Here is a 25,711-nt window from a genome sequence, read left to right as displayed (position 1 = left end):
CAAAAAGTGGGACACAATTGTGAAGTGGAACGAAATCTATTGGATATTTTAAACTTTTTTAGCAATTAAAAAACTGAAAAGTGGTGCGTGCAAAATTATTCGGCCCCTTTACTTTCAGTGCAGCAAACTCACTCCAGAAGTTCAGCAAGGATCTCTGAATGATACAATGTTATCCTAAATGACTGATGGTGATAAATAGAATCCACCTGTGTGTAATCAAGTCTCTGTATAAATGCACCTGCTCTGTGATAGTCTCAGGGTTCTGTTGAAAGCACAGAGAGCATCATAAAGACCAAGGAACACACCAGGCAGGTCCGTAATACTGTTGTGGTGAAGTTTAAAGCTGGATTTGGATACAAAAAGATTTCCCAAGCTTTAAACATCCCAAGGAGCACTGTGCAAGCGATCATTTTGAAATGGAAGAAGTATCAGACCACTGCAAATCTACCAAGACCTGGCTGTCCCTCTAAACTTTCAGCTCAGACAAGGAGAAGACTGATCAGAGATGCAGCCAAGAGGCCAATGATCACTCTGGATGAACTGCAGAGAACTACAGCTGAGGTGGGAGAGTCTGTCCATATGACAACAATCAGTCGTACACTGCACAAATCTGGCCTTTATGGAAGAGTGGCAAGAAGAAAGACATTTCTCAAAGATATCCATAAAAAGTCTCGTCTAAAGTTTGCCACAAGCCACCTGGGAGACACACCAAACATGTGGAAGAAGGTGCTCTGGTCCGATGAAACCAAAATCAAACTTTTTGGCCACAATGCAAAACGATATGTTTGGCGTAAAAGCAACACAGCTCATCACACTCAACACACCATCCCCACTGTCAAACATGGTGGTGGCAGCATCATGGTTTGGGCCTGCTTTTCTTCAGCAGGGACAGGGAAGATGGTTAAAATTGAGGGGAAGATGGATGCAGCCAAATACAGGACCATTCTGGATGAAAACCTGTTGGAGTTTGCAAAAGACTGGGACGGAGATTTATCTTCCAACAAGACAATGATCCCAAACATACAGCAAAATCTACAAAGGAATGGTTCACAAATAAACGTATCCAGGTGTTAGAATGGCCAAGTCAAAGTCCAGACCTGAATCCAATCGAGAATCTGTGGAAAGAGCTGAAAACTGCTGTTCACAAACGCTCTCCATCCAACCTCACTGAGCTCGAGCTGTTTTGCAAGGAAGAATTGGCAAGAATTTCAGTCTCTCGATGTGCAAAACTGATAGAGACATACCCCAAGCGACTTGCAGCTGTAATCGCAGCAAAAGGTGGCTCTACAAAGTATTAACGCAAGGGGGCCGAATAATTTTGCACGCCCCACTTTTCATTTTTTTATTAGTTAAAAAAGTTTCAAAAATCCAAAAGATTTCGTTCCACTTCACAATTGTGTCCCACTTGTTGGTGATTCTTCACAAAAAATAAAAATTTTATATCTTTATGTTTGAAGCCTGAAATGTGTCAAAAGCAAAAGGTTGAAAAGTTCAAGGGGGCCGAATACTTTCGCAAGCCACTATATATATATATATATATATATATATATATATATATATATATATATATATATATATTATATATATATACAACACCTAGGATGTATATATATACACAATACACTGTATTTGATTCGAACATGAAGCTCATCCCTAGTTTCCACACTAATGTTAATAATATATACAAAAAAAACATTATTCCTCATATATATATATATATATATATATATATATATATATACACACACACTTATACACCTATGGATGTACTCAAGGTGGATATTCCTTTTTCCTCCTGCCCTTACTTTTTTCTTGTCCTCTGGGTAAAATACTAGATTATATTAGTACCCTCTGTTTTTTGCTATACTATGCGTCTGCTCCTGAAGAAGTGGAATATATCCACGAAACGCATCAAGCTTATTAGATGCTACCATGTCTTTAATATACATTCAATTTCCATCCTGACCTATTTTATTTCTATTGATTATCATATCTAGTACTATTAGCATACATCACTGGTTACTGCAATGGGTCATTATGCGATCTATAGGTGTATATATTGCTCTTATGTCATTATGTATATACAGATGAAATACCATTATTCAATCAATTCTAATGCGTCATGTTATCTATGCCAATAAACATTCCAATACATTTTAAACTGCGTATCATGTGCCTCATCTAAAGTCCCACTTACCCTTCTCCTTATTCTCATATTTAGGGATAGACGTGCAATTACATGCACTTCATTTAAAGTCACACAAACCCCTTGTTCTTCATAAGTCAGTGTGCCAAAAGACATCCTGTCCTGTGTACATCGGGAGCTGTGCAACTGGTGCTATTCTGACCATGTGCGTTACCACGTCTGCTATTTCATCCACCTCATATACACCTGGGTGCACAGCCATAACAAAAACTATAACAGCAATTTTAATAAAAACAAACAGAGTAAGCATTACATTTACCAAATGTACTCAGGAGGGGACTACATGGCCCAGAAAATGGCAGTGTATGTGTTTTCAGATGACATATTTGAAGAAATAGGACTCCTTAAAAGCTGCTACACTATTGCACAGCCCAACACAACAAAGCAAAAACATTACATTCCATGTATTATCTAGCCCTCAATGCTCAAATAGCATTTTACATCATGCCTTCCTGTAAGCACTGATGATATCACTGGACCTGTTGGCAGGATCCTGGTAAAGCTGAGGATCCCGGCTAGATGACGCTAGATGTTTTCCAGCCATAAAATGAAGTGGGCTCTGTCTCATTTGCTGCAGCTTCTAATGTACAATATGAGAAGCTTACAGTGGGCAGTGATCGGAGTAAACAAATACAACTTATGTAAAACTGAATGTAGGGCTGGAGTTCAGCTTTAATTCTTTTTTTTTCTATCTCTAAACTAGCATTTTATTTTGCGGGAGGGCGTCTGCTTTAAGAACTAAGTCTGTTTTAATAAGGCCCAAACAGGTTAGGCTAATAATACTAATTAAAAGAGAAGAACAAGTATATACAGTAAAACCTTGGATTGAGTGTAACTTGGTTTGAGAGTGTTTTGCAAGGCAAGCAACATTTTTTTATACTTGATAAATGAGCAAAGTCTTGATATACAAGTAGCGTCATGTCACAACTGAGTATAAAAGAGAAGAGAGGCGACTCTAATGCCCCATACACATGATCGGACTTTCCGACAACAAAACCGTGGATTTTTGTTCTAAGGTTGTTGGCTCCAACTTGTCTAGCATACACACGGTCACACAAATGTTGACCAACAATTACGAACGTGGGAAGGTGGTGACGTACAAGACGTACGACAAGCCGAGAAAAAGGAAGTTCAATAGCCAGTGCGGCTCCTTCTGCTTGATTCCGAGCATGTGTGAACTTTTGTGCGTCGGACTTGTGTACACACGATCGGAAATTCCGACAACAAAGTTTTGTTGGCGGAAACTTTGAGAACCTGCTAGCCAACATTTGTTGATGGAAAGTCCTACAACAAATGTTCGATGAAGCATACACACGGTCGGACTTTCAGCCAACAAGCTCACATCCTACATCCGACCAAAAATCCGATCGTGTGTGCGAGGCATAAGTGTAGCAATATGGTTACATTTAATGAAGGTACAACATTTAGCAATTGTTTGAAAAATTTCAACTCACATGGTTGATGAATAAAACAAGCACATCTAAGTATGCAGGGATCCGGGGTAAAGCTGTCCACATAGACCATTCTCCTCACCGGTATCAAAGTCATCCCTTCCACGCTGCGCTCCACGAGTGCTTCAAGCCTCGCTTTCAGATCGATCTAATGCAGGGTCGTCTTCCCGGTCACAATTGCAGAGGACGGTCTATGTGAACAGCTTTACCTTGGATGCCTGCATACTTAGATGTGCCTGTTTTATTCATCAACCATATGAGTTGCTAAATGTTGTACCTTCATTAAATGTAACCATATTGCTACACTTAGAGGCGCCTCTCTTCTCTTCTGTACTCTGTAGCTCCTGCCTGGATTTTGCTTCTAATCCCCTTGTGGAGGCTTCCATTTGTGGATGGACATTTTATGGTTACACAACCTGGTCACATTGCTATAATCTTTTTATATGGACTATAAACTGAAGAACTTATGAATAAATGGTTGTGGAACAAATCATTTGAGTTTGCATTATTTCTTATGGGGAAATTTGTTTTCATATACAGTACGAGTGCTTTGGATTACAGACATGTTTCTGGAACGAATTTTGCTCGCAATCCAAGGTTTTACTCTACTGTACAGTAACCTACAGCAAACACTTAAAATATCAACATAAGAGCATTTCAGTGGTGAAGGGATTTGAACCTGTGGGAAGTTGCACTGCAAAGCACTCAGCAGAGATACAAAGGTGAGGGAGTCTGACTGTTGAATAGTAAGACCCACAAACTTCAATGAGTGAACATAGCAAGGAAACCCCTCCGCACATCACCTGTAATGAGTCATTTGTCCGAAGCATTAATTTTTACACTTAGCACATTCTTATTAAATTTAGCTATATAAAATGTGTTACCTGAGAATTTACTATAAATTCCATGATGGCCGATGAGCCAGAAGAGAGACTCTTAGCACATTTACCTATTCCTGCCATAATCTTTAGGATGACATCTTACCCTCAACTTTGGCTTTTAGTTTCCAGGAGAAGGTTTCACTTTCATCTGCACCTATACAGCTGCTGTGGTGACATTCTTCACATGGCATTTCCTCTAAGTCACTGCTGTTGTACAGTGTGGTCTGAATCTGGAAAAAAAAACACTTTTTTTTAGCAGGCTTGGCACTTGTTCTCAATGAACCATTTTGCGTCTAAAAATACAAGCTACTGTTGTAGACACCTTTCATTAAAGCATTGAGATATAGTATTAAAGCAGAGCATGTCAAAAACTTACGTTAGGATGGTTCACTAGTTCTTCTGTTTGCAACTCTCCTAAAACAAACAGTTTTAGTTCCTAAATAATTATATTTTTTTTTTAGGGCGCTCCTTCCAAAACTGAGCTGATGCCTGACATGGCACGACACTGGTTCTGCCTGGGCAAAGGACAGCCAATCTGTGCCTCTGAATAACACAAAAAACACCTCTTGGCTGTGGAAAGCATGGGAAAATAAGTGTGTAGCATCCTCAGGTCAGATGCAGATGGAGCTCACTCCAGGAGACCAGATACAACTGTAGGATTTTGGGAAGCTGAGGAAAGGGGGACCATTAAGCCTAAAGTCACTTTTTGACTGTATTACCTTATGCATCCTCATACATTTTATTCCTCGTGTAGTACTTCCCTAGCGTAGGATGCTAGCCTTGTTTTAGTTTTAGGCTCCTGTTGTAGACAAGGGAGCAGTGATCATTTGTTCTGGTCTGTTCAGGGTTTCACAGGGTAGGAGTTTGATTGCTTCCTCCTGCTTTTGGAACAAGCTTCTGGAATATGAGGCAGGGAGATTCAAATAACCAGCCTGAATATTTATCATGCCTTAGCCAAACCCTGGTAGGAGAATCCAGAGGGTGGTTGGGGAGGTGATACATAGTTTGGAGCCTTTGAGAGATTGTTCTTTCCCTTCCAGGGAGGGTTCCAAACAGTGGTGGCCCATCCATAGGGTGTGCACGGGCTCCACCAACCTCCCACTCCCCAAGCTATTCAGAAAAAAAAGGTCACTTTAAGAATATCCAGGCGCCTGACACACAGCAGTCTATGCTTCCCAGTAGGGATGAGCCGAACACCCCCCGGTTTGGTTCACACCAGAACCTGCGAATGGACCGAAAATTTGCACAAACTTTAGAACCCCATTGACGTCTATGGGACTGGAACGTTCAAAATCAAAAGTGCTCACTTTAAAGGCTAATTTGCATGGTATTGTCCTAAAAAGGGTTTGGGTACCCGAGTCCTGCCCCAGGGGACATGTATCAATGCAAAGAAAACGTTTAAAAACAGCCGTTTTTTTCGGGAGCAGTGATTTTAATGATGCTTAAAGTAAAAAAAAAAAAAAAGTGAAATATTCCTTTAAATATCGTACCTGGGGGGTGTCTATAGTATGCCTGTAAAAAAGCACGTGTTTCCCATGCTTAGAACAGTTCCTGCACAAAATGACATTTTTAAAGGAAAAAGCCATTTAAAATTGCTTGCGGCTTTAATGTAATGTCGTGTCCTGGCAATATGGATGAAAATCAGTGAGGCAAACGGCATGGGTACCCCCAAGTCCATTACCAGGCCCTTTTGGATATTAAGGGGAACCCCACACCCAAATTAAAAAAAGGAAAGGTGTGGGGCCCCCAGGCCCTATATACTCTGAACAGCAGTATACAGGCAGTGCAAACAAGACAGGGACTTTAGGTTTGTTGTTAAGTAGAATCTGTTTGTAATTTTGAACTGGTACATTTTCAAAGTGTAGCTCCAGCCAAAAAATCTGTTTTTAAGCTTTTTGGAAAACATATGGAAGGGTTATCACCCCAGTGACCTTTGATTTGCTGTCTGTGCTCCTCTTCAGAAGATTTCACCTCACTTTTTGTCCCAATGACAAATGTTTTTTGAAAATTTGGGTTTTTTAGTGAAACAAGGATTGGTGATAAAGCATCAGTGTAAAGGAGAAAAGTTTTTCCCATATTAACTCTTACAGGAGAGAATTTCCCTTCCTATGGGGTAGATTTCATCTCATTTCCTGTTGTCTCCTTCCATTTGCAAGTAGGAGTCGTTTGTAAGTTGGATGTTTGAAAGTAGGGACCTGCCCTATATACTCATCAGAAATTTGGGCCTTAGGTGTTGTTGTGGCCACAACACTGTAAGTCCTCACAGGGCCCTGCTGTGAAAATATTAGATCAAGAATTGTAATTACATGCCCCTGTTGAACAGGGTCAGAAAAATTGGGCCTTTGGTGATGGTGGTGCTGGTGCCACAACACTGTAAATCCTCACAGTTACACTTGGTGGGCGCAGAAACGGGCCTTGCTGTGAAATATTAGATCAAGAATTGTAATTACATGCCCCTGTTGAACAGGGGCTGAAAAATTGGGCCTTAGGCACTGGTGCTGTTGCCACAACACTGCAACCCCTCACAGATACTCTAGTTGGAACGCAGGAACGAGCCCTGCTGCAAAGTATTGCATCAAAAATTGTAATTACACGCCCCTGTTAAACAGGGGCTGAAAATTGGGCCTTAGGCACTGGTGCTGGTGCCACAACACTGCAACCCCTCACAAATACTCTAGTTGAGTGCAGCAACGAACCCTCCTTGCAAAATATTGCATCAAAAATTGTAATTACATGCCCCTGTTAAACAGGGGCTGAAAAATTGGGCCTTAGCCACTGGTGGCGGCGCCCAAAACCAAAAATATTCTTACAAGCTAAAATTGTAATTACACGCCCCTGTTAAACAGGGGCTGAAAATTGGGCATTAGGCACTGGTGCTGGTGCCACAACACTGCAACCCCTCACAGATACTCTAGTTGGAACGCAGGAACGAGCCCTGCTGCAAAGTATTGCATCAAAAATTGTAATTACACTCCCCTGTTAAACAGGGGCTGAAAATTGGGCCTTAGGCACTGGTGGCGGCGCCCAGAACCAAAATTGTCCTTTTTTTTAAAAAAAAAATCTTTTTTATTGATTTTGCATACCAGAAAAACAATACAACTTATCATCCAAAAACCCGATGGGCAACATACCCATCTTCGAATTCGCCACGCAGGGCTGTACAATAGGAAACTAACACATCCAACTATACCCTAAACCCTCCCCCCCATCCCATCCCTACCCGACCAGCTGTCACGAATATTACAATGCTGCATATAAAATGCAGTTATACAGTGTATATATGGTTTCACACTGCCCTCTGAAAGCACAGCAGTATCTTCATCCTTTTTGCATAGCAAGACATTACAGGAAACATAGATAGTTTCTATACAATAACGACATCCTCCACCCCTACCATTCCCATTCTAAGATATCAATTTACCAGCCCACAAATGTGTTTATTTTATTAGCCTACTGTTGCATTTGTATCCAACCATGGTTGCCATACTTTGGTGAATTTTTTTGGACAACCTCTTATTCTATATGTAGCCTTGTACAAGGGTATAACCGAATTAACCAAAGCCTTCCAGAAAGAAAGTGTGGGTGCCGCAGAATTTTTCCATTTTAGCAAAATAGCTTTTTTACCATAGAATAAACCTATGTTCAGTAGAGTGCGGTGCGCCAAAGAAGGCACCACCTCCTCCACCAAACCAATAAGACACACCCTGGGAGTCAAGGGTATCGGGGTATGAAGCACCTCCGTCAGGCAATCTGTGACCTCCCTCCAGAAATTACTTATTTTTGGGCAATCCCAAAAAATGTGTTTTGCATCCGCTGGGGAAAATATACATCTCCAACACCGTCCATCTGAGGACGGAAAAATCCGTGACAGCCTAGCTGGAGTTAAGTAGATGCGATGGAGAAATTTGAATTGAATTAGCCTGTCCCGTGCTGAGACTAGATTTTTAAATGGGTGATCCCACATATCATCCCAGTCCTCCCCTTGTAGTTCTGGAACCTCTCTCTCCCAACGTTCTTTGCACCTGACTACCCCAATCAGTGTTTTTTTAAATAGGGATTTATATATTGTTGATAATGGTTTGGATAAGCCATCATCCTTTAACATGAGTTCCAGAGGTGAAGGAAAGTATTCTACCCTTCGGTCCCCGAACTGCGCCCCAAAAGCATGGCGCAGCTGCAGGTACCGAAAAAAAGCAGGGTTTGGAAGATCATGTCTTGTCTTAAGTTGGTCAAAGGTAAGGAGATCCCCCTCTCTGACAATATCCTCCAGTTTTTTTATGCCCCTACCTGACCACACAGTGGGATCTGGAATGGAGCAGAAATGTGAAAGATTTGGATTAAACCATAATGGCGCTGATGGCGTAACTCCCACATAACTAGGGGATACTAACTTAGTAGCAACCTCCCAGGCTCTAATAGTGGCTTTCATAGAAACCGTAATAGGCAGGCCTGCCTTCGGGCCTCTGTATAGGGTTAAGCTCAGGCTTTCATACGACCCAATATACGCTGCTTCCAGAACATTAGCAGAGTCTCCATTATCGGCCATCAGCCAACGTCTGGCAAAAACCATCTGGCCAGCCAAATAATATTTTTGCCAGTCTGGAAGTGCCAACCCTCCCTGTCCCCATGGCTCCTGAAGGGTCTTTAAGCTAATTCTTGGTGTTTGTGGATGCCATATAAAAGATCCTATTATTCCATTGAGGGTGGGGTAAAAGGATTTTGGTATCCAAGTGGGGGAATGGCGCAATAAATACAAGATGACGGATAAGAATTTCATTTTTAATAGATTGGTTCATTTGTACAGCATTGTTATCCAGCGACAAAACACAGGACCAAACCCTAAAGTTCCTAGCACTTTATGCATATACCCCCAATCTACTGTATCAAAAGCTTTCTCGATGTCTATAGAGACAACGACCCTCTCCAGGAACTCAGGAGCTTCCATTTGGGTATGCGTAAATAGTCTTCTTAAATTTGTGTCAGTTGACATGCCAGGCATAAAACCTGTCTGGTCAATATCAACCACTGTGGGGAGAACCTTTGCTACTCGCGTTGCCAACACTTTGGCAAGAATTTTCAGATCCATATTTAAAAGTGCTATGGGGCGGTATGAGGAACATTCCAAAGGATCCTTTTCCGGCTTTAGAAGGAGCACCATATATGACTCCATCATGGACGCCGGCAAAGTACCCTGTTCCCAACAAAAAGCAAAAAGCTTTGTGAACCTAGGGGCCGCTTGAGATAAATATGACTTATAGAAGTCTGCGGGGAATCCATCCGGACCCGGCGCCTTCTTAGGAGGGAACGCTAATATGGCAGCCTCTACTTCAAGCACAGAAATAGGTTTGTCTAATGATGCAGCATCAGCTCCCGATAGTTTAGACATATTGAGAGTTTGCAATAACTCGTCCAACTCTTCATTGTTATATTGTGGTATAGGAGAATACAACTTTGAGTAAAAACGGATAAATTCCCCTAGAACTCCTTCTGGTTCAGTTATGAGAGTTCCACCCTCTCCCTTTATTACCGGAACACCAACCGGTGCTTTGTGATCCGCAAAAAGCCTGCCATTCTTATCTCCTTCAGCAAAAATAACCTCCGTCCTCTGCTTAATCTCCTTGCCAGCCAGGGTCTTAAAATGGATATCAATCGAGCGTCTTGCTTCCAACAAGGAAATATACCCTGGCTCGGAAGGAGAGTCTGCTTGTTGCTGCGCTCCCTCCCGTTCCAAGGCAAGAAGAGACTCTTCCTCAGAATTTTGATCCTTCTTTGCTGAGCTAATAGCAGAGATGCACTCCCCCCTAATTACTGTCTTAAAGGCATCCCATTCTATACTTGGGTTTACTGAACCTTCATTACATTTCCAATATGTTTCTATTGAATTTTGAACATGAGTACACACCTGATCCTCCATTAACCAGTCAGGAGATAACCTCCAACACCCTTTTTTGGTACCCGAGGAAAACCTCATTGTAAGTAGCAGAGGATTATGGTCTGAAATCCCTCCTGACAAATATTCCGATGCACACACAAACTTCAACAAGCAGGTATTACCAAAGGCCAAATCGATCCTCGCGGAAGATCTGTGTGCAGAGGATAAATGTGAGTAGGCCGTAACATCAGGGTGTTTCCATCGCCATATCTCTGTTAGTCCTGCCATATCTGCCCATGAGCAGAGGTCCACCGAGGCCGGCCTAGCAGCATTGGAGGAGTCCAGCACCCGGTCTAGAATGGCATTGTAATCACCCATAAGTAGGATTGGCAAATGAAGGAAAGGAGCCAGAATCACCATTAAGTCAAACAAAAATTTTACCTGGATTGGGGGAGGCAAGTACACATTGACCAATATGAATTTATGATTATATACTTCCAAGGAAACCACCACATATCGTCCTCCCGGATCCGTAATCACCTGATGTATTGTACAGGCTACAGCTTTACTGATTAATATAGACACCCCTCTTGCATAGGTAGAATAGGTTGAGTGAATCGCTCTCTGTATCCATGACTTACGTAGAGACAAAATCTTGCTGCCCTCCAGGTGAGTCTCCTGCATGAGGACGATATGTGGCTTCACCTGTTTCAGATATTGAAAAACCGTTGCTCTCTTTCTTTTTTTTTTTTTTCTTTTTTTTTTTTGCCACATCAGTTAACTTTATCCAGAGACTGTCTTCAGAATGATATTCATATGTGTCTCTAATCAAGTCGCATCATTGTGGCCTTTCAAAGTTTTCCCCTTTTTTTTTTTTTGTGTAGATATTATATTGCAATATACATTTCAATATATATGTTGTTACAATAGTGCCACGTTACAAAGTGCATAGCATACGTCTTATATCTCAAAGCCAATTAACCGCATATCCTCATATTGCTATTGTGCGTATTTGTGCATTAATACTTTTCTTTCTAGTGAACCCACCCGCCCGCCCCCTGTGACCCCCCCCTGTTAAACCCCTATGTATTCATGGCATGTTCGATGCTCTTTTAAATTTACTATTCAAACCTCTGACATTCCATGACAAAATTCTTATTCTACTATCCATCAGAGAATATCATGTAATGCACAACCTTCAAGATAAACTGTAGTTGAATAGAGATTATTTGAAAAGAACTATATGAGGACATGCGTATCATTAAAGACAGATGTGTAGAATCAATAAAATATCCGTGACAGTGGTCTAACAAAACCCCCCCCCGTTATCATACCAGAACCTGGAGAACCTAAAACATGGTTCCACCCAAAAAATATGCAAAACAAAAAAAGAAAATGAAAAAGAAAAAGAAAAATTGTCCGGTATGCAGCTTGATCCCGAAAACAAACAACCCTCGGAGAGTTCCACCCTGTAAAACAAAAGTTTGGCATACTTTGAGTAAAGAAAAGTGTCCGTGAACTGCATTGAAGTCTCCGGTGGAATTCAGATATCGGAATCGCTTGCACCCGACCACCCAAAAAAATCACATGGGCAATAGAAAGAAAAAAACAGGGGTACAAATATTGCGGGGATTCAATTCCTTCCCCATCTTGAGAAATTAAATGTCTAGGGGAGTAAACAAAAAGAGCAGCCCCCCCTCCGGCAGCCAAAAAATAGAATTGAAAAAACAGAGGGGATCACTCCCCCACAGCAGCTCTGTTTTGCCACGAGGTATCTGCTCCAAAATTGCCAGAAGGATTTAGGTTGTAAAACAACAGGTTCAGAAAAAAACATAAAAACTGAGGCACGGGCGCATGCGCGGATGCCTGAGAGGTTAGATATGCCTGCTTAGAGCTCCGCTCCAGGGCCGTTTTCGCCGGAGGACTACAGGTCCCAGAGACGCCGAAAAGCATCAAAACCACCTGGCACTTACCTGTAAAGCACTCAGGTACTATTAGAATGGTTTTGAAAGGCACCAAATCTAAAATTAAGTCTGGTAACATTAAGGAAACACCGGCCCGTCAGTTATCCAAGATGGCGGCGGCAGTTACCTCACAGCCCAGCACCTCACATACTGCCAAGCCACTGAAACTCAATACAAGCACCATAGATTTTTCTGGAGAGTCTGATACAGACATAGGAGACTCACAAACAGCATTACAAACGGATTTATTTAAAAAATTTGAGCGTATATTACAAAAAGCCCTGAAACAGACGTCAGACCACATAACAGATAAATTAACAAGGGAAATTAGAGACCTGGGGCAAAGAACAGCTGAGTTAGAAAAAAGGATGGATGATCTGGAAAGTCAAACACAGCAACATGAATCAGAATTTATGAACCTGAAAGAAGAAAATGCTGTATTACAGTCACGTTTAGAGGACCAGGAGAATAGGGATCGTAGGGCTAACTTGCGGATTAGAGGTATCCCTGAGAATGTCCTTGATGTTCAAGAACTACAACCTGGTATTCCAATAGAGAGATTAGAAATGGATAGAGTGCATAGAGCTTTAGCTCAACGTAGAATTAATGGCCCTCCTAGGGACATAATTGCTAAAATGCATTATTATCGCACTAAAGAACAATTGCTTGCGGCAGCCAGAGGAAAGGATACTCTCACCTTTCAAGGTCATGTATATCAGCTTTTTGCAGACCTTTCTCCTATTACAGTGGCAAAAAGACGTGCACTTAAACCCCAGTTACAAGTACTTCAACGTCATCAAATTACTTATCATTGGGGTTTTCCTTTTTCGCTCAGATTTACACATTTAGAAACTAAATATATATGTCGCTCTTCAGAGGAATTGCAGTCAGCCTTGATTGAGTTGGGCCTAAAGGACCAGGATTCACCTAAAGATTTACCACGCAGAAGGTCAGCCTCAGGTTCACCTCAGCAAAATGCAACAGGAGTACATAACTCTTCGACCTCTTCACGTCAACATCTACATAAGCGAGGCCGCTTTGACAACTCTTCCCCTAATAATGAAGACTCAATGGACTGATATATATATGTTTTTTTTTCATATATATATCTGTTAAAGAATGTTTTCTATTTGACTCTTCAGTATTATATTATAACCTATTTCAGTGAACCCACTATTCACTATACCAAGATTTCAGGTTTTTGGACTTCCAGTCTAAATCTTGTCTTTAATGTCTATGCCATCCATAACTTTTTTGTGTGAAAATATATTTTTTGTTCCCCCCCCCCCCTTTTTTTTTTTTTTTTTTTTTTTTTATTACAAGCTTTTTACTAATAATTTTTTTGATTACACTTTGGTACTTGGATATGATCAGCACTTAATATCCTATCTGTTAATAAAGTGTATGCGTATCTTCATATATGCATGTATACATAAGTGTATGGATGTATGTATGTTTGCATATATATATATATATACATATATAATTCCCTTTTTTTTTTTTCTTTTTATGTATATGTGTGTATATATATATATATATATATATATATGTATATATATATATATATATATATATATATATATATATATATATATATATATATATATATATATATATATATATATATATAATCATTTTTTTTTTATTTATTTATTTATTTATTTATGTATTTATTTATTTTTTTTATTTATTTATTTATTTATTTATTTATTTATTTATTTTTAATTTATTTACTTTGTATTTGTGTATGTGTATGTATGTGTATGTATTTGTGTGTATATGTATGTGTATGTATATGTGTATGTGTATGTGTGTAATTATGTGTAAGTGTATGTATATATGTCTGCATATGCGTATGTATATGTATATATGTATATATATGTATGTATATGTATGTGTGTATGTATGTGTGTATTTATAATATATATATAAATTTATTTATTTATTTATTTATTAAAAGTTTTTTTTTTTTTTTTTTTTAATTTATTTATTCAATTTTTATTATTATATGTATATATTTTTTTTTTTTTTTATTATTTATTTCTTATTTCTTGCCACGATTATTATATAAATTAACAATCTTAAGGCCGGTAGCGATTTAAATAATTTAGTTTGCCTAAGATTGTGTCTAATATTATAAGTTACTGTAGTATATTTTAATGGAGCTGTGGTTCTCCGGCGAAGTTCGTCCTTTCGGAATTTCTTGTTGCCCCCCTCTCCATCCTCAGATTCTCGCTGCTATTATGTGGGAGTCTGCGGATGGTTTTGGAGCCTCTTGGAGTCTTTTGATTACTCCTCCAAGTTGCTCCCTTACCCTAGCATTTTGCTTTTTTTTTATGCTTAATATGTTATCATATTGGGGTTACTCGATTGCTAATTATTCTCTCCTATTCTGTCCTTTCTTTTCCTTTTCTTTCTCTCGGGGTGGTGTCCTTGACCCTAGTTATTAATTGTATTTCATATGGTGTTATAGTCATCTTTGTTCTATTATGGCCCCGATAAATATTCTATCCTTGAATGTTCAAGGATTTAATATTCCGCATAAACGCACAAAAGCAATGAGATCTTTCTCAGCCAAGAAGGCACACATTATTTGTCTGCAGGAAACTCACTTTACAGATAAAGCTACTCCTAAATTTCTTTCCCCCTCTTATCCACAATTTTATACCGCCTCAACCACAGTTAAACAACGAGGGACTCTTATCGGATTTCATCGTTCTATGCCATTTACCCTTTTAACTCAACTAAAAGATCCGGAGGGAAGATACTTACTTCTCGCAGGATATATATTGGATATGGCTGTCACAATAGTATCATATTATGCACCAAATAAGAGACCAGAATCCTTTTTGTCCCATCTTTTCCAAATTGTAGAAACCCACAAATTTGGCACTGTAGTTTTATGTGGAGACTCAAATACAACAGTTTTCCCCTTCTTAGATAAGTCTCCGCCGGCACCAGTCAATAGGTCTACTAATGTAACCCTTCAACATCTACTTACTAAACATGGTTTGGTGGATACATGGCGAGAGCTTAACCCTACTAGTAGACGTTTTACACATTATTCCTACCCACATAAATCATTCTCACGCATAGACCATATCCTAATCCCTTATAGCATGACCCCTGAAATTTTATCTTCAAACATCATACCCTATACATGGACAGATCATTGTGCGATATGCACATCCATTGCATCTACTATACCCAGATCCCACAATACTAATTGGTGTATTAATGACTCCACATTAACTCACCCTTCCCGTCGTAGTGAAATTGAAATTGCGCTAAAGGATTATTTTTCCTCCAACGATACCGGAGATACTTCTGACACCACGTTGTGGGAAGCTCACAAAGTGGTTATCCGTGGTAGACTAATACAACAAGCTACAAACCTCAAAAGAGAACGTAAACTTTTGTTTGCAAAGTTGGAAGATAACTTCAACTCTTGTCATTCCGCCTTTCAATCATACCCGAATGCCATTAATAATACTAAATTAGACAAAGCACGTCTTGATCTAGATTTATTTTTAACTGACTCAGCAGACAAACTTATACGTAAACGACAACACATTCAATACCTTAATGCCAACAAACCCACCACCCCCTTGGCAAGAAATTTGAAATCAATAGATCAAATACGGACCCCTATACGACTGAAAACGTCAAGTGATGCGTACACTAATAATCCAATTAAAATATTAGAAATATTTCGATCTAAATTAGCTAAAGTGTATTCCTATACTCATGATTTTAATCAAACCAATGCAGACACTCTTTTCTCCAATATCAAACTCCCTACTCTAGCTATTGAACAACGAGAGAGACTCGAGTGTCCTATCACAAATATTGAAGTTCAGAATGCTATAAAAAGTTTGAAACTTCATAAAAGACTGGGCCCCGACCGGTTTTCGGCATCATATTATAAAAATTTTGAACACATCCTAACTCCAGTCTTGACTAGAGCCTTCAATTCTATCTTAGCAGGACACTTATTTCAATCTGAGACATTAAAATCTATTATAGTTATGATTCCCAAACCCCGTTCAGATACTACCTCTTGGACTAATCATCGCCCTATATCCCTACTCAATTTAGATATTAAGTTGCTTGCTAAGATATTGGCATCTAGATTGAACAATATTATAGGTCAACTCATACACAGGGACCAAACGGGTTTTATGCCCAAGAGACAAGCAGGAGATAATATAAGAAGATCCCTTTTACTCATTCATGCAGCTAAATCCAGACGCATCCCAACCTGCCTGTTATCTTTAGACATCAAAAAAGCATTTGATTCAGTCACCTGGCCCTATATGCAGTATATGCTTCAAAAATGGGGTTTCGGAATACATTTCCTGACTTGGGTTTCCTCTCTTTATAACAATCCGAGGGCTTATATTAAATATGCCGGATACAAATCGACAGTGTTCGATATTAGAAGAGGCACGAGACAAGGCTGCCCCCTTTCCCCGTTGCTTTTCGCTCTGCTTATAGAACCTTTAGCACAACTAATCAGATCTAATCCAGACATCAAAGGTATTGAATTGGGTGGTTATCAACATAAGCTTTGTCTTTTTGCTGACGATATTCTTATTTTTTTATCACATCCCCATATTTCCGCCCCTAATCTTCTTAACGTACTTGATAAATTTGCACATATTTCCGGGCTCTTTGTAAACCCCGTTAAATCAAATGCGCTAAATATATCTTTACCACTATCAGAGCTTCAACAGGCTCAAATTTCCTTACCATTTAATTGGGTCTCTCATAAATTACCATACTTAGGAGTATACCTCACATCCTCACTTTCTGATCTTTTTGCAGTTAATTATTTACCTCTATTGAAACAAACCACAGGCCTCATGAAACAATGGTCCTCTCACCCATTGTCATGGTTGGGACGGATAAATACTATAAAGATGACGTTATTACCGAAATTTTTATACCTATTTAGGGTACTTCCGATTTCTATACCATCATATTTCTTTAGAATTACACAAAGTAAAGTGTTGTCGTTCATCTGGGGTAACATTAAACCCCGTATATCTAAATCCACTCTGTACCTTAGCAAAGCATGTGGAGGCCTGGGGTTACCAAACTTTTCCTCTTATTACCATGCTGCACAAATTTCAATTTTAACTAAATACCATTCTAGGGAAGAAATACCCCTTTGGGTAGCTATTGAATCTATTGATAGCGACCCCATATCTGTAGCCAATTTGTTATGGATGCAACCTAGAGATAGATCTCAACTATTTAACCCCATTACAAAACATTCATTAACTATTTGGGATAAGTTTAGTAAAATCCATATGCTTCAATCTATGCACAATCCCCTTCTTTCTTTTCTAGGGAACCCAGCTTTTTACCCTGCTTGGAAATTTCCAAAGTCATTTTCAGCTTGGTCCTCTACAAACTTGGTCAGATTATATAAGCTAGTCTCTAACGATAAATTTCAAACATTCTCTACTTTATGTGATAACAATGAATTACCTTGTAATGAAATATTTCGTTATTTACAAATCAAAAATTTTTATACGCCTTTCCTTAGGACCGGTACCATGCTTAATCAATTGTCTCAATTTGAGCATATTTGTATGAGTGACCCACACGTTAGAGGGATTATTTCACTCATCTATCAAAATCTCATTAATACTCCTAATGATATACTTCCGCCTTATACTGCTAAATGGGCAACAGATTTAGGACGGACGTTCACCATCAATGACTGGTCTAACATATGGATGGCTACCAAGTCCTCATCCCCTAATTGCTTTGCTCTTGAAACTAACTTCAAAGTTTTGGCGCGTTGGTATCTAGTACCAGCTAGGATTGCTAAATTTACTCCTTCATATCCTAATAATTGCTTCCGAGGTTGTTCCTCACCAGGTACCCACGTGCACATATGGTGGCAATGCCCGATTGCGCAAGAATTCTGGAAAAAAGTATTTGCCATGGCATCTAAAGCTTTAGAAATTCCTATAACACTAGATCCAGCCATTGCACTCCTCAATCTTAAACCAGACAACATAACTTGTAATCAATTCAAATTACTTATTCAAATCAATACTGCAGCTAAACAAACTATAGCCAAAGCATGGAAGTCTAATACACTGATTGTGGCAGAAGTCAAACATAGAACGAACAAGGCCCTCATTTTCGCAAAAATGACAGCTATCAAAGACAATAATATTAATAAATTTAGTAGGATTTGGCAGCCTTGGGTTAAGCACTTCTTTTCTTCCGATTTCGACCAGTCATTGATGTTACCCTATTAAAATTAATGTAATATTGATGTATTATTGCTTTTCTATGTCGGGAGCCGGGACACCACTCCGGGGGATTCTTTCTTTTCTTCTTTTTTCCTTTTACCTTACTACCTATTTCTCTTAAGATCTCTTTAATTTCTAGGGCAAACCTATGTAATTTTATTTAATATTCAGCACTATGATTAAAATGCCCGTATAAATCTCATATTCTTTTCTCTTCCTTCTCTACTATCTTTTCCTTCATTATTTATTAAGCGATTGATAATTATGGGATATTTTTACAATTTACTTGAGTGACTCATATCTCATTATCAATGAGTAATGTCTTTCTGCAGATTAGACTTTCATAATTTTTCTCCTCCGATAGTTAAATATAGTCAATAATTTGTAATGAGAGTATCACTCCTTTTTTCCGTTCTTCATTTAAATTTCTTTCATCTTCTCTCAGGTGTACTATATGGATTAATTGCTATTTGTAATATTAATTTCATTCTTGATTATCCATGCCCCCATCTATCCACAGTTTGAGCCCAAGCGGGGTGGATAGGTGGTCTGGAGGCATACTTTATATATTTTATATATAAATATAGATTCATATTTTGATTCACAATTTATTGACTAATTTAAAATTTTATTTACCTCTGATTTCACCTCACCTGTGAGATTTGTTTTTGTAAAAGCCATATAGATATGTCTCTATTGTTCATATATGTATCCCTTGATACATTATCTGATATACTTTGTTTTTTCTTATGCAAAATTTCAATAAAAATATTGAACAAGAAAAAACTGAGGCACATTGCAGATTCACCTGGCATTGTTGTAAATTTATGGGTTAGCATCCAGCCAATCACATGCCTCCTGTGGGGTTATCAAAGAACTTAACAGAACCTTTAAATTGGACTCGGAGACGACTTGGATATAGCATTCTGTATTTCAGTTCTTTTTCTCTGAGCCTTTTCTTTAGATCCGTGAAGGATCGGCGTCTGCGCTGCGTTTCTGCTGGAAACAGCATGATCCTGGCGTTTTCACATCAGAGATCCTGATTCTTCCTCGCTTCAGCCAACAGAATGTCTCTGTCTTTATAGTTGAGAAAACGAACCAAGAATGGCCGGGGTGGGGCACCTGAAGGCCTGGCTCGAGTAGGGACTCTATGTGCCCTTTCCGCCACATAAGTAGGTGGCAAGTCCCCCAGAGATAATAACTTCTTAAAGAATTGTTCTGCAAAGGTCGATGGGGATGGCCCCTCCACCCCCTCAGGGAGGGGGTTGCAACGCCCTGACCATATCTTTCAGTTCATGTAACTGGGAGCTCTGTGTGTGTGTGACATCCTCCACCTCCGATATGCAATCCTCTGCCGATGTCAGCCTGCCTCTAATTTTATCCAAGTCATGGCGGATCAAATTGCATTCTGACGCCAGACAGTCAATGCGACTAACCAGCTCAGTCTTCGAGGCTGCTATGGCCTCCAATATTGGTCCTGTGATGGCATCGGTGTCCACCTCAATTTCTTGAGGCAGAGAAGGAGAGGACTCCAGGGCCTGCTGTGTGGGGGACTCACGCTGCGCCATCTTGCCAGCCTGTGTTTTCGCGCGCTGTGTAGCCGACACAGCAAGTGAGATGGTGTGGGAGGGGCCAGGCGCCATGCTCTCTCGTGGACGCAGCTGCCTCTGATCTAACAGCGGCTGCGGGTGTTGTTTAGACTGCTTTTTAACCCCCGCAGATGGCATCGCTGTGTTCCCTGTCTCCTCCCCTAGATCCGGAGCTTACTGGCGGCGAGAATAGGGCGATCGATCGGGCGCAATCAGGATAAATGTAACGGATGGCAACCGGAGCTCCAAGGGATCACGTCCTGCCTCGTTCACATCCGGCCATGCCCCCGCCAAATTGTGATTATAAGCTATCAGCATGAACATTGAGGAGGAAGAGCATAATTACTCAGCATAACAGGATAGTCACTCAGCATTAAAATAGGCAGTCTTTGAAGGGATCTGACATTTCCAAAAAAAATTATTTGGTTACATCAGCATCAGGTGCTTGGTATCTGGTAGTGATCCAAGACTGATTCATTTTTATGAAGGTCAGTCGATCGACCGAGTCGGTGGACAGACGCACCCTGTGATCGGTTACAAAGCCTCCAGCAGCACTGAATGTGCGTTCCCAAAGAACGCTGGATGCAGGACAGGTCAGTAGCTCAATTGCATACTGTGCAAGCTCTGGCCAGTGATCCATCCTCAAGACCCAGTAACCCAGAGGATTTTCAGTGGGAAAAGTTGCTGGAACCGATCATACCTTGGGGCTGCAGACTAAAAAATTGTCTGAACGCATTGGTCAGAGGGCCACCTTCTCCACCGCTCCTTCTTTGACTGACCGAAGCCTCAGCAACACGTTGTCCAGAAACAGGAGTTTCTAACCTCCCAGTCTCTGGGAACGCGTTGCACAGACCTTTCTGCAAGGCCTCTCGAAGATGTTTCATCCTCTGCTCCCTCTGCGATGGCAAGATAAGGTCCGCAACCTTACCCCTGTAACGTGGCTCAAGGAGGGTAGCCAGCCAGTATTTATCCTTCTCCTTGATACCACGAATACGAGGATCCTTCCACAGGCTTTGCAGGATCAGGGAGGCCATGCAGCATAGGTTTGCTGAGGCATTCGGTCCGGAGTCCTCTGGGTCACTAAGGATGACATGATCCGCAGCCACCTCCTCCCAGCCACGTACAAGTCCATGTGTTTCTTGGGACTCTAAATGATCCCTTAAAGACTGCTGCTGATGCTGAGTGCCAGGCTCCACCTCCATACTGACACAATCCTCCTCCTCCTCGTCCTGTGTGATCGGTGGGCATGCAGGAACACTGTCTGGATAAAGGGGGCCTTGAGAGCTAAGGAAGTCCTCCTCTTCCTGCCTCTGTTCTGCCTCAAGTGCCCTGTCCATTATTCCAGCGTGTGCTCCAACAGGTGGACAAGGGGGACAGTGTCACTGATGTATGCACTGTCACTGCTCACCATCCTAGTGGCCTCTTCAGTTGGTGACAGGACAGTGCATGCATCCCTGATCATGGCCCACTGGTGTGGGGAAAAAAAAAACAAGCTCCCCTGACCCTGTCCTGGTGCCATAGTCACACAGGTACTCATTGATGGCCCTCTGCTGTGTGTGCAGTCGCTGCATTATGGCCAATGTTGAGTTCCACCTGGTGGGCATGTCACAGAGTAGGCGGTTCTTAGGCAGGTTTAATTCCTTTTGGAGGTCTGCCAGCCGAGCACTGGCATTATATGACCGGCGGAAATGCACACAGACTTTCCTGGCCTGCCTCAGGATATCCTGTAAGCCTGGGTACCTGCCCAAGAACTGCTGCACCACCAAGTTAAGGACGTGAACCAAACAGGGCACATGGGTCAGTTGTCCCTGTCGGAGGGCGGAGAGGAGGTTGGTGCCATTATCGCAAACCACCATTCCTGCCTTAAGTTGGTGTGGCGTCAACCACCTCTGAACCTGCCCCTGCAGAGCGGACAGAACCTCTGCCCCAGTGTGGCTCCTGTCCCCCAAGCACACCAGCTCAAGCACCGCATGGCATCTTTTGGCCTGCGTACTTGCGTAGCCCTTGAATGGCTACGGAGCACCGCTGGTTCCGAGGACAAAGCACAGGAAGAGGCCATGGAGGAAGAAGAAGAGGAGGGGGGTGGAGGAGAGAGGTGTGTCACAATCATTAGTAGTGGCATTTTGGAGGTGTGGTGGCGGAACAACCTCCAACACTACTGCACCTTGTCCTGCATCCTTCCCAGCTGCCAGCAGAGTGACCCAGTGTGCTGTAAAACTTAGGTAACATCCCTGTCCATGCCTGCTGAACCATGAGTCAGCGGTAATATGCACCTTACCGATGACAGCCCTGTCCAGCGAGGCCAAGACATTTATGTATAGAGAACAGCGCTCGCAAAAAAGAATTATTTAGTTAAATATATACACCATCATTTGTGTTGCAGCTGCTGGATACAAGTACTGTGACTTTAAATAATAATACAAACAAAACCTGCGCTGGCAACTTCTACAACAAAAGTAAATAAAAAATCAAAAAAAGAAAAATATATAGAATATATGTATAGTTGGTGGTAATATCGCTAATGAAATGCGACTATAAAAGATAGTGATGTGGCTAATCATATGCGACTAATCAAAATTGTGACATGTTATTGCTATTAATAAATATGAACAAAAATCCTCTGGAAATATAATATGTGTAACCATATAAAAAAACATTAATAGCCCCAATGATTATACAATAAATCTCAAAGCTAGTCCTTCAACAAGAATAACAGCAGACTTCAATCTTCCGATCCAAAAGGTTAATGACAGTCAGCCATGATGCTGTGTTGGAAATAGAGATGAAGTAAGGCTTATACTGCTGACACTGTAGTAAGACCTTGGGAGCAACGGACTTCGCGTTCCACCCAAAAAGTGAACGAAAATAAATATAGTGTAATCCTGTAGACCACAAGATCAATTGCGCATAACAGCGCTACTCACGGAATGGACATGCAGAGCAGGCATTCAGATTTTTGTCAGTGTTCGCCGCTGAGCGGCGTGCGTTCCACTGACTGCAGGAAGTGATGTCACTGGTTCTCAGGCGTAAGTCGGATGTTGCGTCGACGCATTTCGCCCCTCCCCCAGGGCGTTATCAAAGACTTTCATTAGCGATATTACCACCAACTATACATATATTCTATATATTTTTCTTTTTTTTGATTTTTTATTTACTTTTGTTGTAGAAGTTGCCAGCGCAGGTTTTGTTTGTATTATTATTTGAGGCCAAGACATTGCCTTCCACATGCGGATAGAGAGCCGGAATCGCCTTCCGTGAGAAAAAGTGGCGTTTGGGGACCTGCCACTGAGGAACCGCACATTCCACAAAGTCACGGAAGGGGGCAGAGTCTACCAACTGAAAAGGTAGCAGTTGAAGTGCTAGCAATTTTGCCAAGCTAGCATTCAACCGCTGGGCATGTGGATGGCTGGGAGTGAACTTCTTTCAGTGGTGCAGCAGCTGGGGCAGGGAAATTTGCCTGGTACAATCTGACGTTGGTGTACCGAAAGCAGATTGCCCCCAAGTACTTGGCTGTGACACTCCTAATTCTACACCTTCATTCCTCTCAGTGCAGGTCTCAGAGGGGACTGAAGGTATAGTGGGGTTGCAGATCTCAGCTGATGAGGAGCAAGGAGAGGTCCTCTTTGTTCTTTGGTGTGGGTCTTTTAGATACGCTTGCCAACGAACTGCATGGCAGGTCAACATATGTCTGGTCAAGCATGTGGTGCCCAAGCGGGAGATATTTTGGCCACGCGAGATACGCTTGAGACATATGTTGCAAATAGCAGCGGTGCGATCTGATGCACTTGTCTCATAAAAGGCCCACACCAAAGAACTTTTGGAATAACGCGCAGAGACAGCATCGCCCTGCACATGCGGAGCTTTGCGGTGTGATGCAGTCAGTGTGCTGGCCCCTAGAGGGCATCCTGCCTCGTTGGTGATGTGCCTCCTCCTCCTCCTCCTCTCTCCTCTCAGGCACCCACGTTGAGTCAGTGACCTCATCATCCCCTCCCTCCTCATCACTGGAGCAAACCTGGCAGTATGCTGCAGCAGGGGGAGCATGACTGCCAGATTGCTGTCCTTCTTGGGCACCCCCTCTGTCCGTGCTCACGTTACTGCCTTCATCTAGCTCAGTATCCTCATCAGAGCCTTCTAAAAGCTGGGCATCCTCCTGGAGCATATACCCAACACTGTGGTCAAACAGTTTGAGGGACTCCTCAGGAGCTAGAGAAGGAGTCACTTATGCCATTAAGCCGAGGGAAGAGGCCGCGTTGGCAGCTGCTTTGCCAGACAAAGTACCCTGAGCATGGGTGAGGGAGGATGAGAAGGATGAGGACGGCTTGGTCATCCACTCGACCAAGTCTTCCGCATGTTGCGGCTCAATGCGGCCAGCTGCTGAAAAAAAGGCCAAGCGTGTCCCACGGCCACGTGCTGATGAGGATGTACCGTCTCCACGACCAGCACCATTGCCTCTAGACACAGAGCCTGCTTGCCCTCTTTTATTGGCTTGTGACTGTCTGCCTCTCCTTGTTGGCCTTCCAGACACACTAATGGCCTGTAACTGCACTAAGCTGGGATATATATATATATATATATATATATATATATATATATATATATATATATACTGATACTGCAGCTAGCAAAATCAACTGCCTGCCTACAGTATGAGAACACCACCAACCTTCTACAGGTAGCTTTAGCTGAACACTGTGCAGAGGTCCAACTACACTAACGTGTAAAAAATTTAGCTGCCTGCGGTAGTGATAGGATCAGGAAAACACCACCAATCTTCTACAGGTAGCTTTAGCTGAACACTGTGCAGAGGTCGCACTACACTAACGTGTAAATACTTTAGCGGTCTGCGGTAGTGATAGGATCAGGAAAACACCACCAACCTTCTACAGGTAGCTTTAGCTGAACACTGTGCAGAGGTCGCACTACACTAACGTGTAAATACTTTAGCGGTCTGCGGTAGTGATAGGATCAGGAAAACACCACCAACCTTCTACAGGTAGCTTTAGCTGAACACTGTGCAGAGGTCGCACTACACTAACGTGTAAATACTTTAGCGGTCTGCGGTAGTGATAGGATCAGGAAAACGCCACCAACCTTCTACAGGTAGCTTTAGCTGAACACTGTGCAGAGGTCGCACTACACTAACTTGTAGCTTTAGCTGAACACTGTTCAGAGGACACACTACACTAACTTGTAGCTTTAGCTGAACACTGTGCAGAGGTCTCACTACACTAACTTGCAGCTTTAGCTGAACACTGTGAGAAGGACGCACTACACTAACTTGTAGCTTTAGATGAACACTGTTCAGAGGACGCACTAAACTAACTTGTAGCTTTAGCTGAACACTGTGCAGAGGTCGCACTACACTAACTTGTTGTTTTAGCTGAACACTGTGAGGAGGACGCACTACACTAACTTGTAGCTTTAGCTGAACACTGTGCAGAGGTCACACTAAACTAACCTGTAGCTTTAGTTG

At 41.5% G+C, this 25,711-nt stretch overlaps 1 protein-coding gene across 1 annotated transcript in view; it reads right to left on the bottom strand.

Annotated features, from left to right (window-relative positions):
- Positions 1–25,711, bottom strand: part of LOC141105643 (alpha-2-macroglobulin-P-like) — a 108,818-nt gene that overhangs the window by 25,274 nt on the left and 57,833 nt on the right. The window contains exon 5 of the mRNA XM_073595616.1: positions 4,642–4,768. Within this exon, the coding sequence (XP_073451717.1) occupies positions 4,642–4,768 (127 nt within the window). The remainder of the gene's footprint in view (positions 1–4,641; positions 4,769–25,711) is intronic.

This window comes from Aquarana catesbeiana, linkage group LG08 (genome assembly GCF_042186555.1).
Source record: "Aquarana catesbeiana isolate 2022-GZ linkage group LG08, ASM4218655v1, whole genome shotgun sequence".
NCBI lineage: Eukaryota > Metazoa > Chordata > Amphibia > Anura > Ranidae > Aquarana > Aquarana catesbeiana.
This window is presented reverse-complemented; position numbering and strand designations above follow the sequence as displayed.